This window comes from Anopheles gambiae, chromosome 3, assembly GCF_943734735.2.
Source record: "Anopheles gambiae chromosome 3, idAnoGambNW_F1_1, whole genome shotgun sequence".
Classification (NCBI taxonomy): Eukaryota; Metazoa; Arthropoda; class Insecta; order Diptera; family Culicidae; genus Anopheles; species Anopheles gambiae.
In genome coordinates, this window is record NC_064602.1 from 75,014,118 (window position 1) to 75,028,986 (window position 14,869).

Sequence of the window (14,869 nt, forward strand, 5' to 3'; positions counted from 1 at the left end):
CTGCTGACGAATGACACTTCCCGGTGTTGGGAAGGCAAAAGCAGTAAGCAGCAAGCAAAAAAAAGCTCTAGATGAGAGTTTTCTTTTTTTTCATCCGTCTCTCTTTACCATTCAGGAAAGTCCCTTATTTGTCTGGGAAAGTCGAAAGGATTGCACCAACCAAAAGGGGTTTACGATTTCGTTCGTTCTGTTTTGATTCCCATTTTGTTTGCCACCGGGTGGACTACTCAACGTGTCACTATTTCACTGTAGCGTAGGAATTGTAGCGCTGGGAAGGGTTTTTTCCGGGAATGGGGGTGGTTGTGTTCAGGAAATTGCAGTTTTATTAGTGAAACGAAATGAAATGGAAATGGAAAAATTAAAAGACAAGCGTGACAATAAATGACAACTCAATGTGTGTTCTTTTTTTTGTATATAACGGCAACAATTGAAATGTGAAGCAGTGCTGTGGTCTTAATAGCTGTGGTCTGCCACACCGCGTGAAGTACACTAATGGACATGTAACGCTTCGAGTAACGCTTTGCTAATGGGTTAGAGCAGCTACAGCGCTTGCCCTTTTGATAATCTCTTAAAAAAGAGTATCTTTTGAGGCAGACAGTTTACACAATATTATAAAAGGTATTTAGCTACACAATTGTATATGGAATTTGTTTACATTGGTCATCAGGTGATTATCGTAATGCGTTATCTGTCAGATATTTCACCTGTCAGATGTTTTAGTAGTAATGTTGCAGGAGTCGATGAAATAGTGCATTCAAATAAATCGTTAATCGTTATAAAAGGATTGATTCTATTTTCTTTCGAAGCAAAGCGATGTAACAAAAGTTGTACTTAAATCATGAAAATTATAATTTGATTACTTAAAGAAAAAACATGAAGGAAATATGAACTGTATATCTATAATCCACACACTAAAAAATAGAAAAAATACTTTATTAAAGAACTTTTTTGCGCAAATTATGTGGAACAAGTAAATTGATACACATTTCGACTTCTTTTTGTGACACAATCCAGAAAATAATAATCAAACTTTATGGAATTTATCAATGCCATCGACTTGCCAACAGCATGGCCCTTTCGCTAGTCAGTCTTTGGAGACAACGCATCTCTCAAAATACAAGACTGATTGTGCCGTCACCAAACGGGGCTCAAGACAAACGGGGCTCATTAGCGTAAACGAATGACATCCCATGCACATCACTCCCACTTCCCAGCAAAAGGTAACATCTTTCAACGCCACCCAGCTCACCGCCGTCCGGGCCGTCAGGGTTCGCTCGCTAATGCAGTTTCCAACCAATTTCCAATGTTGCGCAACGTTGTCGGATAGATCTTCCACGAGCGAGCGATCGCATTGCTAGGATTTCATTTCACTAGAACCGGCACTTCCTCGGTACCATTGGCAGTCGTTTGTTTCTCTCCGCGCGCCATCGCGCTGTAATGTTAGATCATTCAATTTGTGCAGCGCCGTACCGGCTCAACCTACGCTCGGCGAGAAAATAGAAACGTTCCAACGGGTATGAACACCGCACCGAAGTTCTTGGAGCTGGAGTAAACCATTTCTAGGAGAGACGGAGCTTCTACTAGATTGAAAGGAGGGCGAAAAAAAGCGACCTCTGCCAACGCAGAAATGGAGAAGAAATTATTTATAGCCCAAATCGACGCACTTGCCACCAATTCCGTACTTTCTTGGTCGTGGGCTTTTGGGAAGCTCGGCTGCACACCGACCACGCACATGGCAAAGGTCTCGTGTACCATCGAAGAAGCAGTATGGGGTGTGTGCGCTATGTCAATCTAGAGCAGCTTACACAAACACTTGGCGAAGAAGGCGAAAACTGGCAGACACAGTGGAGCCAGCAAACATCGACAAATTCGAAAATATTATTATTTATAATGCTTTTTTACGAAAACTTCACCACTTTTTTGGAAAATATCATAACAAGGCAATACATAAACTTTACAAACAGCCTTCATCATGGAAAAATTCTAATTTAATCCTCACTCTGCTCATTAAAAACCACCAAACCTAGAGCCATATCCTGCGGCGACTAATAATTCATATTCATCACACCTCATCGTCATCATCATCATCATCATCGTGCCTTCCCGCACTATCGAGCCTTTGTAATTTCTTCCACCATCAGCGAGAAAAATCCAGGGGTGGGATGAACAATAAAATTACAAATGCAAAACATCGCGTCCCCAAACACACACACCAACAAAGCACCATGAAAAGCGCCGTATCGGGTGGCAGTGTCCCTGCGACACAACGTCTAGCTCCATCGAAACTATACTCCTCCGCTTCAACGGTGCTTCTCATTTCCTCCAGTCCCCCACCACTCGTCCCACAACAGCAACAACCTGCCCACACACACACACACACACACCCAACCCCCTCCAGAGCTGTATACACACAAATGGCAAATATTTACCAAACGTGATTTTTCCCCCCATTCCGTTCCGGAAGCCCATTCGGCCGAAGCTTATCCGTCGTCAATGCCAGGGCGGTTCGACAACGGATTCTCCCAACCCACACGCACGGGATGGCGCAACTTTCACCACACGCCTTCTTGCAGGGAAAGTGGAAGAAAGGGAAGCAGGAGATTGAACGGGATTGGTTTGATCCCGTGGAAGGCAGAAAAGTGGACCGCTCGCTAACGCCGATCAGTGGCTCGTGGCATGTGGGAGGGCACACATAGCACACATGGCAGGCAGCTCGATGCTTTTTCCCATGCTTCTCCTGTTACACACACAGCGGCACACAGAGAGCAGCAATGAACTATTTTTACATTTTCCCAGTACCCGGGTCGGCCGCCCCAGAGTGGGCTGTGCTGTGCCGGGTGCGTCTTTGGTTGTTTCCGGGGGCAACCTGACATAGACGCGGGATGCTGTTCGGCTCTGCTGTTGCTACCGTGCGCGGGTGACGTGAGTGAGAAATTGATTTATCAACCACCAACACACACACACACACACACTATCATCATCGTCAATCGTCAATCTTATCGCAACGGAGACCGGTGTGAACGTCAGCCGAACGAACTAGGGAATGTGCGTCGCGTGTCAAAAACGCGTTCAATGAAGGGATGGGATAAATTACGCTTCAATCTATGCGTTTCGGGTCGATGGATTAGGAAGAAGTACTTTTTTTTCTTTTGCTAAAAGAATGTAAGAGAAGAGAGAGAGAGAGAGAGAGATAGAGAGAGAGAGAGAGAGAGATAGAGAGAGAGAGAGAGACAGAAAGAGCAAAAACGGTTTAGATTTCTTAGAAATAGGGAGCTTTTGTCCGTTTTTAGAGTTTTTTGTTCCCTGATTGATAAGTGGAAGGCATCTGGTCGAAATGGTCTCTATTATGCGCTTGCGACCAAACTTTGTGAAAGTTGATATTTTTCACTTCTTTCCGAGCTTTACATCGCCCTTTCACTCTAAGCTACTGACCCAAAAATCCTTTACTCGTAAATTTGTAGTACCCATTTTCTGAGCGTTTTGAGCGCCTAAAGGTATGCAAAATGGGTTAGTTTTCAATATCTTACTAAGCTACTGTGTTACGGATTCGCAATGCCATACCAATCCCATAATAATATAGCAAACGTTACAAAATTAGTATATAGGGCGGTATTATAATAATCTAATCAAAGTATACCTTTAGGCGCTCAACACTTTTAGTACAACTTATCGGAGATTTGTTACAGGTTTTTGAGAGACGGGACGAATAATAAAACTTAATTGTGTGGTTAAAGCGAATAATGTTCAATTAAATAAAGACCAGAATAAAGCACATCCATCAGTTATTTTATCAAAATAAAACTAAACATTCAAAATTGGTAGCTGATAAATAAAAATGCTCGCAAATTTCATATTTTGTCGCCTAAAGTTAACCAAATGTACTCAATTGAATCACGATTATCTACGTCAAAGTGTTGAGAAAAAACCTCTCAACAGTGTTTATAAATGTTTTTTTTTTTTAATGAATCAGTTTCATTCTCAGGGGGAAAACATTACAATTTCCCCCTTCACTCTACTCAAAAACAAAGAAAGAAAAGCAAATTACTTACAATCTTCGTGTGCAGTGCCGACAGCTCCCGTTCCGTCACGCGCCGATTCGCTGCCTCCCGGCGGCGCTGCCGGAACTGGCTGTATTTGTACGCAATAATGGCACCGGGCATGGCCAGTGCCTCCAGTGGGGATTTCCGACCGAACGGCATGTTTTCGGCCCGGGATGACGTTTCCGTGACGGAAGCAGAGGATATATTTCACCTTCGTGTAAATTTAAATTTACACGTTTCGCACGGAACTGCAAGGGATTTCCCACCGATTTGCACTCAACACCTTCGCTTTCTTTTTGACTACACTTTGGGGGGGAAATTAACCAACAAACACAGACAAACACACGCACACACTGGACGCACCGGTTCGTCAATGTAGAGTGGGACGGGATTTTCCCTGCTGATACTAATTCAATTTAACCTGCCCATTCCCGGAAGCACTGGATTTTGTTGGTAGCCGCTTGCGCTGCCTCGGCCAAATTTGCTGACGGGCTTTTCCTGCTTGCTGCTCATATTCACTGGCGTGACGGTGTGTTGGTTTCGCGAACACACATTACACACTGAGCCATGGAATTTGACGCTTCACATGAAACGACTTTCTTTCTTTTTTTTGCTTACATTTAGGAATGAACATTTGATATTAAGTCGTACTTTTGCACTGCATTATACACATTTACACACTAAAAATATAACACATACACACACACACACACTTACACTCACAAATACTTAGGTCAGGTTGGAGCACTGCACTGGATTAAAACCTATCATTGGGAATTGCTTACGAGTTGTCATGAACACGGGGACGATTTTCGGGACGCTAAATACACTAATTGACTCAACAATCATGGGTTTTCGTTTTATTGAGCATTCATTTTCATCATGACCACCACCACCATCACCATCGATGCAACTGTTTCACTCTGCGGTAGAATAAAGAGAAGAATTTAGTTGATACAATGTGCAGTAATAAAGAACATTTCTAACAAGACATCCCGTGTTCCAACCCCGAAAAAGTTTTACCATCGAAAACATCTAAATGCTGTTACTATACAGATGTCGATGGATTACAACCATCCTTGCCTTGCCTGGGAAACGTTGAGGACTGCGCCAAGGACCACAATGAAACACCCTCCGACACCGTCCAGCGTGTCCGCTGACATAAATCGTAAAATCAAAGTCGCCGAGGGCCACATTAAAAGCGGCAAAGTAGGATTGTTGTACATTTTGTGTGTGAGTGACCCGGTGGACAGCGGCAAAGCAGAGGACTTTGGAACTCCCGCCGGAGTTTGAGTTTGTAGGGCCGGGGCCAAAGAAGCAAAAGCAAAACACACCGAATGTCCCACCACCAATGGAAATGTCGTTTTTTTCTTACCCCGAAATCCATTTCCCCATGTCCCCTCTAATTTCCCTTTTCCCTCTTATCTACCCGATCGATCTCAATCACCCCTCAAGGGGGACACCGGCCAGGGCCCCAGAATGGATCGGTGTGTACGCAACGAGACGCCATTTATGGGTAACATAAACGCTAGCCTTTCGTCCTCCGTCGGTCCTACTGTGTCGCTTTGCTTAACCGTCCACCATCCAGTTTGTTATTGCACACTGGGAATATGGGCTTATGCTGACCAATCGGCTGACCAGCAATACAGCTGAGTGCCGGTGCCGGTGCTGCCTCTATTGACCTTTCCATCGTGCCAGCGTTGGCACATTTGGATAATGTATCAATCGGGCGGCTACTGGCCTCGGTACACTACGGCCGCGGACATTACGCAGCGAAAACACAACCGAACACCCCGACGGAACCATAAAACTGTGGAACCTGAAACGCAGCAATATACACACACGAGCACAAGTAAGTTTAATCCCCGGTGAGTAATGTTTGGCACCGTTAGTTTGTGCACAATATTTCTTGCTATTTAATGTCAAATCGTACCGAGTAAATCCCTTTTTGGTGGCCCGTCCTTTCCCGTCCTTTTGGTGTTTGGTTGACCATTAATGGAATTATCTCGCTGACATTTGCAGCGGAGGCGCAATAAAGGGATACGCTCTGTAAATTTGAACTCATCAGTAGAGTTGTGGAAATAATAAAGGTTGTTAAATCAGAGTTAAATTGAGTATTTTTTGAAAACGAGAAGAAAAAGACGCTCTAACTCAATATTTCAGGCATAGTTCTAGAACTGATATTTCCCAGGGAATATCAAACGTTGCTCTGAACTTTCCATTAAGGTCTTAGTAACATAAAGAAAAGGAAACCTAAAAGAAAACACTAAACTTGCCAAATTGTAGCACCATTGCATACCTTTAGGCGCAGTCAGAAGCAGCAACTCGTCGATTAATATTTTCTGTTAGTTGCTCATTCTTAATTTGAAATTTTTTATAATTTTTTATATTTCAGAATCGATTTTGTAACCACAAATTGTTCTTTTTTGCCTTCTTTTCTATCCCGCAAGCTAAAATCGTTCACAAAAGCGAACGAACGATAAAATCATTTGTTAACTCACTGAGAGGGCAACTCCGCACGATCATAAGTCATTGTGCAGAATAACCAAACACACACACACACACACACACATACGCTCACACATCAAACCCAAGGTAATTCCAGTGTTTTATACACCTCTTTCCCACCAGCCACCTACTGGCACACGTGACACAGCACATAAAATCATGCACTATTTGACTTTTCCAACCGATACGTCGTCATTGCGTCCTCCACCTCGCCAGGCACTTCGCAAACAGGCACCTTCACACCTTCGCACTACAATCAATAGCCCTATGTCCATACCTCTCCTCCCTTTTCTGTGTCTTTCGTACAGCGTGGAAAGGAGCTGCAGGACTCGGGAGGACCTGGATTGGCCCGCTTGCTACACCTTGCGACGCGATGGTGTGCTGATATCCTTGGCTTTTCACAACGTTCGATGCTGCTTCCGTTAGAAATGCCAAAGCCATTCCACATACTCACACACACACACACACACACATTCACACGGGCATGTGGATTAATAGTTATTTCTTTTACTGCTCTCCCTTTGCCGTTGCTCCACCCTGCTGATCCATCCGTATTCAACCCCGTCCTCCGATGGGAATGTACGATGGAAAATCGGCACCAACAAGCTTGGGGAGAAACGATTGGTAGCCACTCGTCACAAAATGGAATTTCGTGACGGTGTGAGTGAGGATATGAGTGTCAAGGTGCCCAAGAGCCTTTATTCAAGTGGTGTACTTCGTGTACTGTTCAATATGTCATGAATATGAATATCACAGCTGGGAGTGTTTCGCAACAGAAGTATGCAATATACTACTGCAAATGATGGCTGAGAAACATGAAAGGTTTTAACTTCCAGAAACACTTTTTGACACTTATTTTATAGGAAAATCTGCCAAATGAGAAGATTGACATTAATGTGTGCTTGCAGAAAGATTACAAAAATGATTTTTTTTTCGATTTTTCCAGCATTATTTCATAACATGATCTAACTGGATTCTCCTCGCACCTGACCCTTACCGCCCCACGATGTCTCAGTAACACCCAACTGCCAACGCGCTGGTTCGTGATCCACCGCGATGCAAATCAGATCCAAATGCCAATAAAATATTGGCCCTCATGTACCGGGCCCGGTGCCACTCGAACCCCGACTCGACTCGATTCCCACGGGGACTAGGCAAGCCAATAGCTTCGAGGAGGTTGAACGTTGACTACTGTTGGCCCTTGACAGCACACACACACACAAACGAAACGAAAACGTTCGAATTTCATTATGTAAAGTGACTACACGTCGGGCACGGGACCTCCAGCAGGTCCACCATATCGGACGGACTACGGATCGCTTTGTTTGTGCGACGTTCTTCGGACGGGGATTTCTCCTCTAGTTTCATATTTTTTCGCGGCATATTGATAAAACACCCGATATCGGAATACACCGTGCGTATTTTTCAGGGGCTGTCGTGGCCACCTTGTCCTGCGATCCAACACTGATCCAATTGATCTCTCTTTGCCACTACTGTCTAGCCAGTATGGTTAAAGGCTCCCTTTGCTCCTGTGCCGTGTTGATTTGGTTTTGGCCATTTTGGTGGATGTGATTTTTATGCTTCGATTGCATGTTTTTCACAATCCATTCGGAGTGGAAGAAACAACTGCTGTGCTAAGCTACTCGAACGTAAACTCGAGTCGATAGAGTGTGTGTGTGTGCGGATATTAAAATACGGTTTTGATGAGTTTATATTTTTTATCAACTTGCCAAAAATCATCGAATTGTGTTGCTTAGTAAACCATTTATCGGAAGGTTTTTTAGTCGACCGCCTAAATGTATGCTAATATTTGAACAATGAACTTCTAACATGATTGTAGTTTACCGCCTAAATGTATGCAATTTATAGTGCAAAAATGCCTTTTTACTGTTTATAGTGAATATTTAAACTGTACTTCGTAAAAAACCAAGCCTTAAGGCTCAATATAAAGAAATATATCTAATTCAGCTAACCTTATACGCCCTTTTCGTCACATTGATTTTACCACTTTTCCACAAGGTGACGTTCATGCATCGCTGCTCGTCTCGCCAATCTCGCCACCATCTTACTGCTCCTCCCCCTTTGCGGAAAGGATTCAGGATACACTATGCGACACTCATTTGGTAGTCTAATTCGGCTCAGCTCCAAGCAAGCGTAAGATCACCGCAGAGTCCGGGGCTTCAATCTGGCCTTCGGCAGTGCGAAAAGCAAAAAAAAAGCAGGCGCACCAGGTTCGCAAATTAGTAACGATGAGCGGCCGAATGTGACAACCGACTGTGGAGCTTTAGTTTTATTAGCACGCATTCATACCGATCGCAAGGGGCCAATGGCTTCGGCTGATGGACCGTACGAGATGGACGGTGTGTGAAACATGAGCTGTGCACAGCTCCGGAACAGAAGCAGTACGTACGGCTTCGAGTAGTGATGGGTGGTTTTTTGGTCTGTTTTAATTAGCTTACAGTAACACAAAGAAGTCCTTTTTTATTTATCCATAGAACGTTTTCTTAGTATATACAAGGTTTTTAGTTATTTACACTCCAGGCCAATAATTAAAGTAACTGCGAAGGGCTACTCAACGATTATTACAGGATTTTGTGGGACTATGACTCTTTCGGGTACGGGAAACTCTTTATTGACTCTTAAGGGGAAAAGAACTTTATGCAATGGAAATTGGACTCGATACAACCGATGTTGGACAAATCCAATAGGAATTTCCAAGGAGCCTGTTCAAAAAGGATGCCATATAGTCCAATTCAGATCATATAAAGTGCACTTCCAATCGGAAAGAGTCTAGGAAGTGTCGCACAACTATGAGAAACCCTGGGAAATCTTGTATCGTTACTTTCTTGAGTATCATTAACATATTCATATGAGCAAAAGTATTCATATGAGTATTAGGAAACATAAATATATTCAATCATTGAAGTTTTTCCTAATCAACTAGAAGCCTTTTTAAATTAACTAGGAAGCTGTTAAAAAATGTTGTTAAATAAACTATTGTTACAGGGTTTCCCACGATTTATTGGTTGATTCCCACGATTTATTGGTGCGTTCCCACGATTTTTTGGTCATTTCCCATAATTTTTTGGTAGCAACCCACGATTTATTGGTCGGTTCCCAAATATTATTGGTCGGTTCCCAAATATTATTGGTCGTTTCCCAAATATTATTGGTCGGTTCCCAAATATAATATAATATAATACCGACCAATAATATTTGGGAAACGACCAATAATATTTGGGAACCGACCAATAATATTTGGGAACCGACCAATAAATCGTGGGTTGCTACCAAAAAATTATGGGAAATGACCAAAAAATCGTGGGAACGCACCAATAAATCGTGGGAACCAACCAATAAATCGTGGGAAACCCTGTAAATGAAAGAAAACATAAACATTCTTTTGATCTAGAAAAAAAGAGATATTCAAGAGGCATAGAATTAAAAAAAATATATAAAAAAAATGGCTAGAGGGTTTCAGTTACTAGCAGTTAGTTCGAAACAAAACACTCCAAAATGTAATAAATTATAAAATTTCTTCTTCTTCAAAATGATTATTATAACATGGGTGTTGTTCTATTGTTCAAGTAATGGAGCAAACTGTCAAATTTCTCGTTGCCCCTCTACTGGTACAACCCGATGAAACACACACCCACTACAAATTAAAATATAATATATTCCTTAAACCCCCACAACCCATCGCTTCTCGAAGGCAAAACTATCCCAACCCTTCTCCACCTCCCGTTTGTTGATTTAAGACACTTCATAAATCAAAACACACAAACACAAACTTTTTTTTGCTCGCGTACACGCAACAAAGGCAAGAGTGATGAAATGATTTTATCCTACATTTAACGTTGTCCCCCTCCCCCCCAAGGGCCTGAAATGATTATAAATAGTGGTGGCTGAAGAAGTAGGAGCAAAAAATACTTCCCACACCCTCCACCGCTGTGGGAAATTAGAAAACGCCCCGGGAAAGTGTCGAACAACAGGTCCGCCGTTTCTTTTGTCTCTAGTCTCTCTTAGTCGCAAAGAGGCAGAAGGCGAGCAGGATAGAGCAACAAAAAAAAACTTTGCATAACAAGTGCTACAAATCGCAGTCGGATGATGATAAAAACAGAGCCTTTTGCGCGTTCTACCACTCAAGAAACTCTTCGTCGGTCCATCAAACTGAAGGAGTGAACAGGGGCAAGACGAATGAAAAGCTCAAGCAGCAAAACAAAAAGAACTATCCACCTACCATCCTACAGCCGCACTTCTCTCCCTGAAGGGATGTGCGTTTATGATTTGCAGAAAAACGAGCACACACACACACAAAAACCTTCAGCTCAAGTACAAGGACACTACGCCTGGAGGCTGCTCACTGTAGGCGCGTGAAGGAGCTTACCAAGAACGGAACGGCTTTTTCCTTCCATTTCCCGTTCGCACGCTTGAATCACACAGCAAGCGAGCATAACGAAGAGACACACACACACACAGGCACACACCGAAAAAATGGGACCACAGCTTTCAAGGATACGGTGGACGGCGGACGATTGTCTTCGCAACGGCCATTGTTGCAGAACAAAAACATCGCTGGACCTAGCAGCTTCCGAGCCGACGGTGGTGGAAAGAACGCCTCGAGGAACAGCACGGCTCTACAGACATCGACAATCGGTGGAATCGTTTCTATCGTTTTAGGTGTGTTTGATTTTTCTTTTGACAACGAAACCGTTTTACCGTCGCAATCAACTTGTGTACGCGATCGAAGCGTACGCACGCTCTGCCTGGAATTCCTGGAAGAGAGGGTGGGAGTGCTGGTACTGGCAAGTTCCGAGAATAATTTCACTCAGCAACTGTCTGTCCGTGTGTGCGAGTAAGTAGTAAACTGTGCTTCCAGCGCAGCTTCCATTTTTGCTTTCCTTCGAACGACCTTCGGACGGGGCGCGTGGTACGGCGCTACGATTGCGCTCGTTGATAGAGCCGAATGTACACACGTTGAAGCGGAGTGCGGGGATTTATTTCCGCTCATCCGTCAAAACGTGAACACTAAACAACAGCACGAACGATTGAAGCAATCCTCCTCCATCCACAAGTACGCGCGTGTGTGTTTGTCCTTCCTGTAGCGTTACCTTCCAACTAACAAATTGCCTACATTTAGGCGCTTGTGAACAGTTTAGCGCAGGCACGCTACACAGCATCCAGCAGCAGTCGGTTTTATCACTTGCCGAGTGCTACAATCCTACTCCGTTGAGTTGTAGCTCCCCTGGCCATTGCCGGAGGAGATTTTCATCCGGTTTTCCCACGCTAGGCGGGCTGGGCTGGGCTCTGGCCCACTGCCCAACTTCACTGCAGTCGACAACATTAGCTACCGTCGACGCTTCATCGAGCCACAGCAACTAATTCGCACATGTATGCACACACACACACACTGGGGGGAAGCTTTTTTGCACACACTCACACACATGTTTTGCGAATCCCCGGGCATCAGGTCCGGCTTCGGGGGGACTTTTGTTACGACTTTTGTGTGTGTTTTTGGTTTTGTCTGTTGTTTATCCCTTTATTTGCTTTTTTTCTCGCTTTTTATCACTCAGCAAATAACATTCCATTCTTACGCGTACGGAGGGTAGAAAGGAGGGAGACGAAGAATGCAGCCCACAGCCAGCAGGGGGAAGCGGATCCGCAGCCGCAGTTGCAGAAACTATTATGTGACCAGTGTACGGGCGGAAGCCAAAATTGACACCGATGATGATCCTCACCGAGGGAACACACTGCGTAAACTGTGACCACGGTCAAAACACTTCCAGCTCGCAGGCATCACTCCGCAACTAGGAGGCATCGTTTGAGAGAGAGAGAAAGAGCAGCATTGTTTTAACAGGGTGCTCACCAGGTCTCATCCGGTTTTTGCTCCCGGTGGCTCTCGCACGTTGTGGAGTTCGTCGCTTCAGACTCAGAGTTGGGCGGAAAAGCTTCCCTAAGCTCTCTTCAAACGCGGAGAGCTTTCACATTGCAACACTGAGGGCACGGTGACGTCGAATGGAGCTCTCAGTAACAGTAACTCACGGGGGGGTTTGTTTGGTAGTTTTCCCTCAACGGAGAATCGCAACAGCAGGATAATCCTGCAACATCTGCACCACAAGGAGGAAAAGCCGTTCTATTTCTCTTTCTAACCGCCCCAGTAACTCAGAGAGCGAGTGTGCAGTACTAGACTTTTTCCGGAAAGGTTCTCACTCTCTCTCTCTCTCTCACACTATCTCATAGTAGCACGGATCTTAAAGAACGCCGCCACACACTGCCCTAATCCCTTGCAATAACATGTACCACACACACACACACAAATACGTGCAAAACCCACCAACACACCAGCGCGAAACAAAGAGCGAAACACGCTGTGTGCGAAAATACAATACGGCCGCCACGTGATTGAGCGCGGTGGCGATGGAGGTGGGGGGAATGGGTGGGAAAACTGCTGTTTTTTCGGCATGCTCACATGATAACTATGACGACAGTGGTTGCTATGAGTGTGTACGCTAGGGTGTGTGAGTGTGTGTGTGGGAAAAAGAGATAGAATTTGGGAGGCAAAGTAGTTTTTCGTGGAAATATCTACCGGAGATTTGTTGCTAACTATGCTACTGCTTATGCTTTATGCCATCCTGAAAGCCATTCAGTTAGCGTGCTTTTAATGATTTATGAGTTTTTTTTTATGAAAAGTTTTACACATTTCCTTACACTTTTATGTTGAATAATTTGTATTAATCTAATATTTTGCAACGCAAAAAGAATGGCTTTAAAATAATCTTCTAACCTTCTTTTTCCATCCATCGCTTTCCTTTTTCACTCTCCCATGCTTACCTGGGCCTGTTATGATAGGGCACGTCACGGAATAAAATTATGCTGCGTGTGGCAGCGCGGGTAGGAATAATAATGAACAAACGAAAGCAGAAGCAGTACGCCGCAAAGCGCTGCAGAAAACAAACTTGTGACGTCAGCAAAACACGGTACGGAGCTTCCCGGCAGTGGCTCCGCTCCATCCAAGTACAGTAAGTGTGCAGCGATATGATTTTTGAAAGCACGGCTCGGCTCACGATGGCCGATGCTCTAATTGCGATTGAGAAAGTGGGCTGAAAGCAGAAAAAAAACCCGCCGCTTATTATCGTTCACATCGTTGTTTGAGCACAATTTTCGCTTACACGTGACAATGTCGCTATCTTTAACACATTCGTGTATGGAAATACTGTGCAGGATAATAAGATAGAGAGCACACCATTTCATTCCTTGCAGAAAAAAGGAGTTTTTTTAATGAAATTTCAAACTGCCCTGATTAATGATAAAACAACGCAAAATGCTTCACCGAATGAAGATATCAAGCTGGAAAAGCTGCACATAACTCTTTCATTTCCCGCTGCCATTTCTATGAAATGCTACCCCGCTCCCCTACCCCGTCACTTCCAATTTCATAAAACCCATCACAAAACTCAGATGGCCAGAAGATAAATGAATGTCTAAATTTTGCGCAACGGAGCTGATGATGTCCAACTTTCATTCGTCCCCGTGCAGGAGCAGCAGGGGAGCTGAGTGGCGAGAACGGACGGGCCCACAGCACAGCATACACCGTCTGCGCCCCGAGTAACGAGTGTTCTAAAAATAGTGCCTGTTGTACGTGTCCTGCCCTTCTTCCGCTCCTAATTGTGCCCCGCGCTGCAAGGGGCTGCATTGCTTTCCACGTTGTTGCTTCTCTGCGGGAGAATGTGTTGCGAAAGGAAGAGCTGCCGGTAAACAGGGCTGCCCCCCCTCCCGTGTAGTGCTCGTTAAGCTCGTTTTTTTTATAACGACCCTCGGTCTCTCCGTTTTACTGGATGCTGCTGAGAAGCAGTAGTTCTTCCGATTCATTTGCTACATAATTTAATGCAACAATGATGAGGGCCGGCTTCGGGTCCACTGACTCCGAGAGCGCTGTGCCGTTTCGGGTTGTCAATCAATGATTCTGGTCTATTTTCTAACTCGAATTACTTCGAAAGCAGCCTTTGGTTCAACCTTATTACTGGCACTATGGATCAATTTTATTATGTTGGAACCCTTCGCTTATATTTAATAATTTTAGAAAATATATTTTTAACCACATGGAGGCGCCTAGTAGCTCACATTTACTGGCATGGAGGCGCACAGATTAATTTTGCATGTTTGATTTTCAGCTAAAACATTCAAACACTAGTTCAAGTGTGTATAAAACATTACAAAAAGTTCAAAGATAATTAAATCGTTACGATTATGGTACCCCTACAAGCGAAAAACTCCACTCATGCTGCTGCAATACGTTTCTGCACTTCACGCGCGCAAGTATG

At 44.2% G+C, this 14,869-nt stretch overlaps 1 protein-coding gene across 2 annotated transcripts in view; it reads right to left on the bottom strand.

Moving 5' to 3' along the window:
* The window catches only part of LOC5667995 (secreted protein C), a 50,100-nt gene extending 37,780 nt beyond the window's left edge, over window positions 1-12,320 (bottom strand). Inside the window, exons 1-2 of one of the 2 annotated variants that reach the window (XM_061657669.1) lie at window positions 12,149-12,320; window positions 4,050-4,963 (exon numbers count right to left, since the gene is read on the bottom strand). In XM_061657669.1, coding sequence (XP_061513653.1) covers window positions 4,050-4,199 — 150 coding nt within the window. In that variant the 5' untranslated portion in view covers window positions 4,200-4,963; window positions 12,149-12,320. Of the gene's footprint in view, window positions 1-4,049; window positions 4,964-12,142 lie in introns of both variants that reach the window. The other variant, XM_061657668.1, reaches the window with a different exon arrangement.
* Between the last annotated feature and the right edge of the window lie 2,549 nt (window positions 12,321-14,869).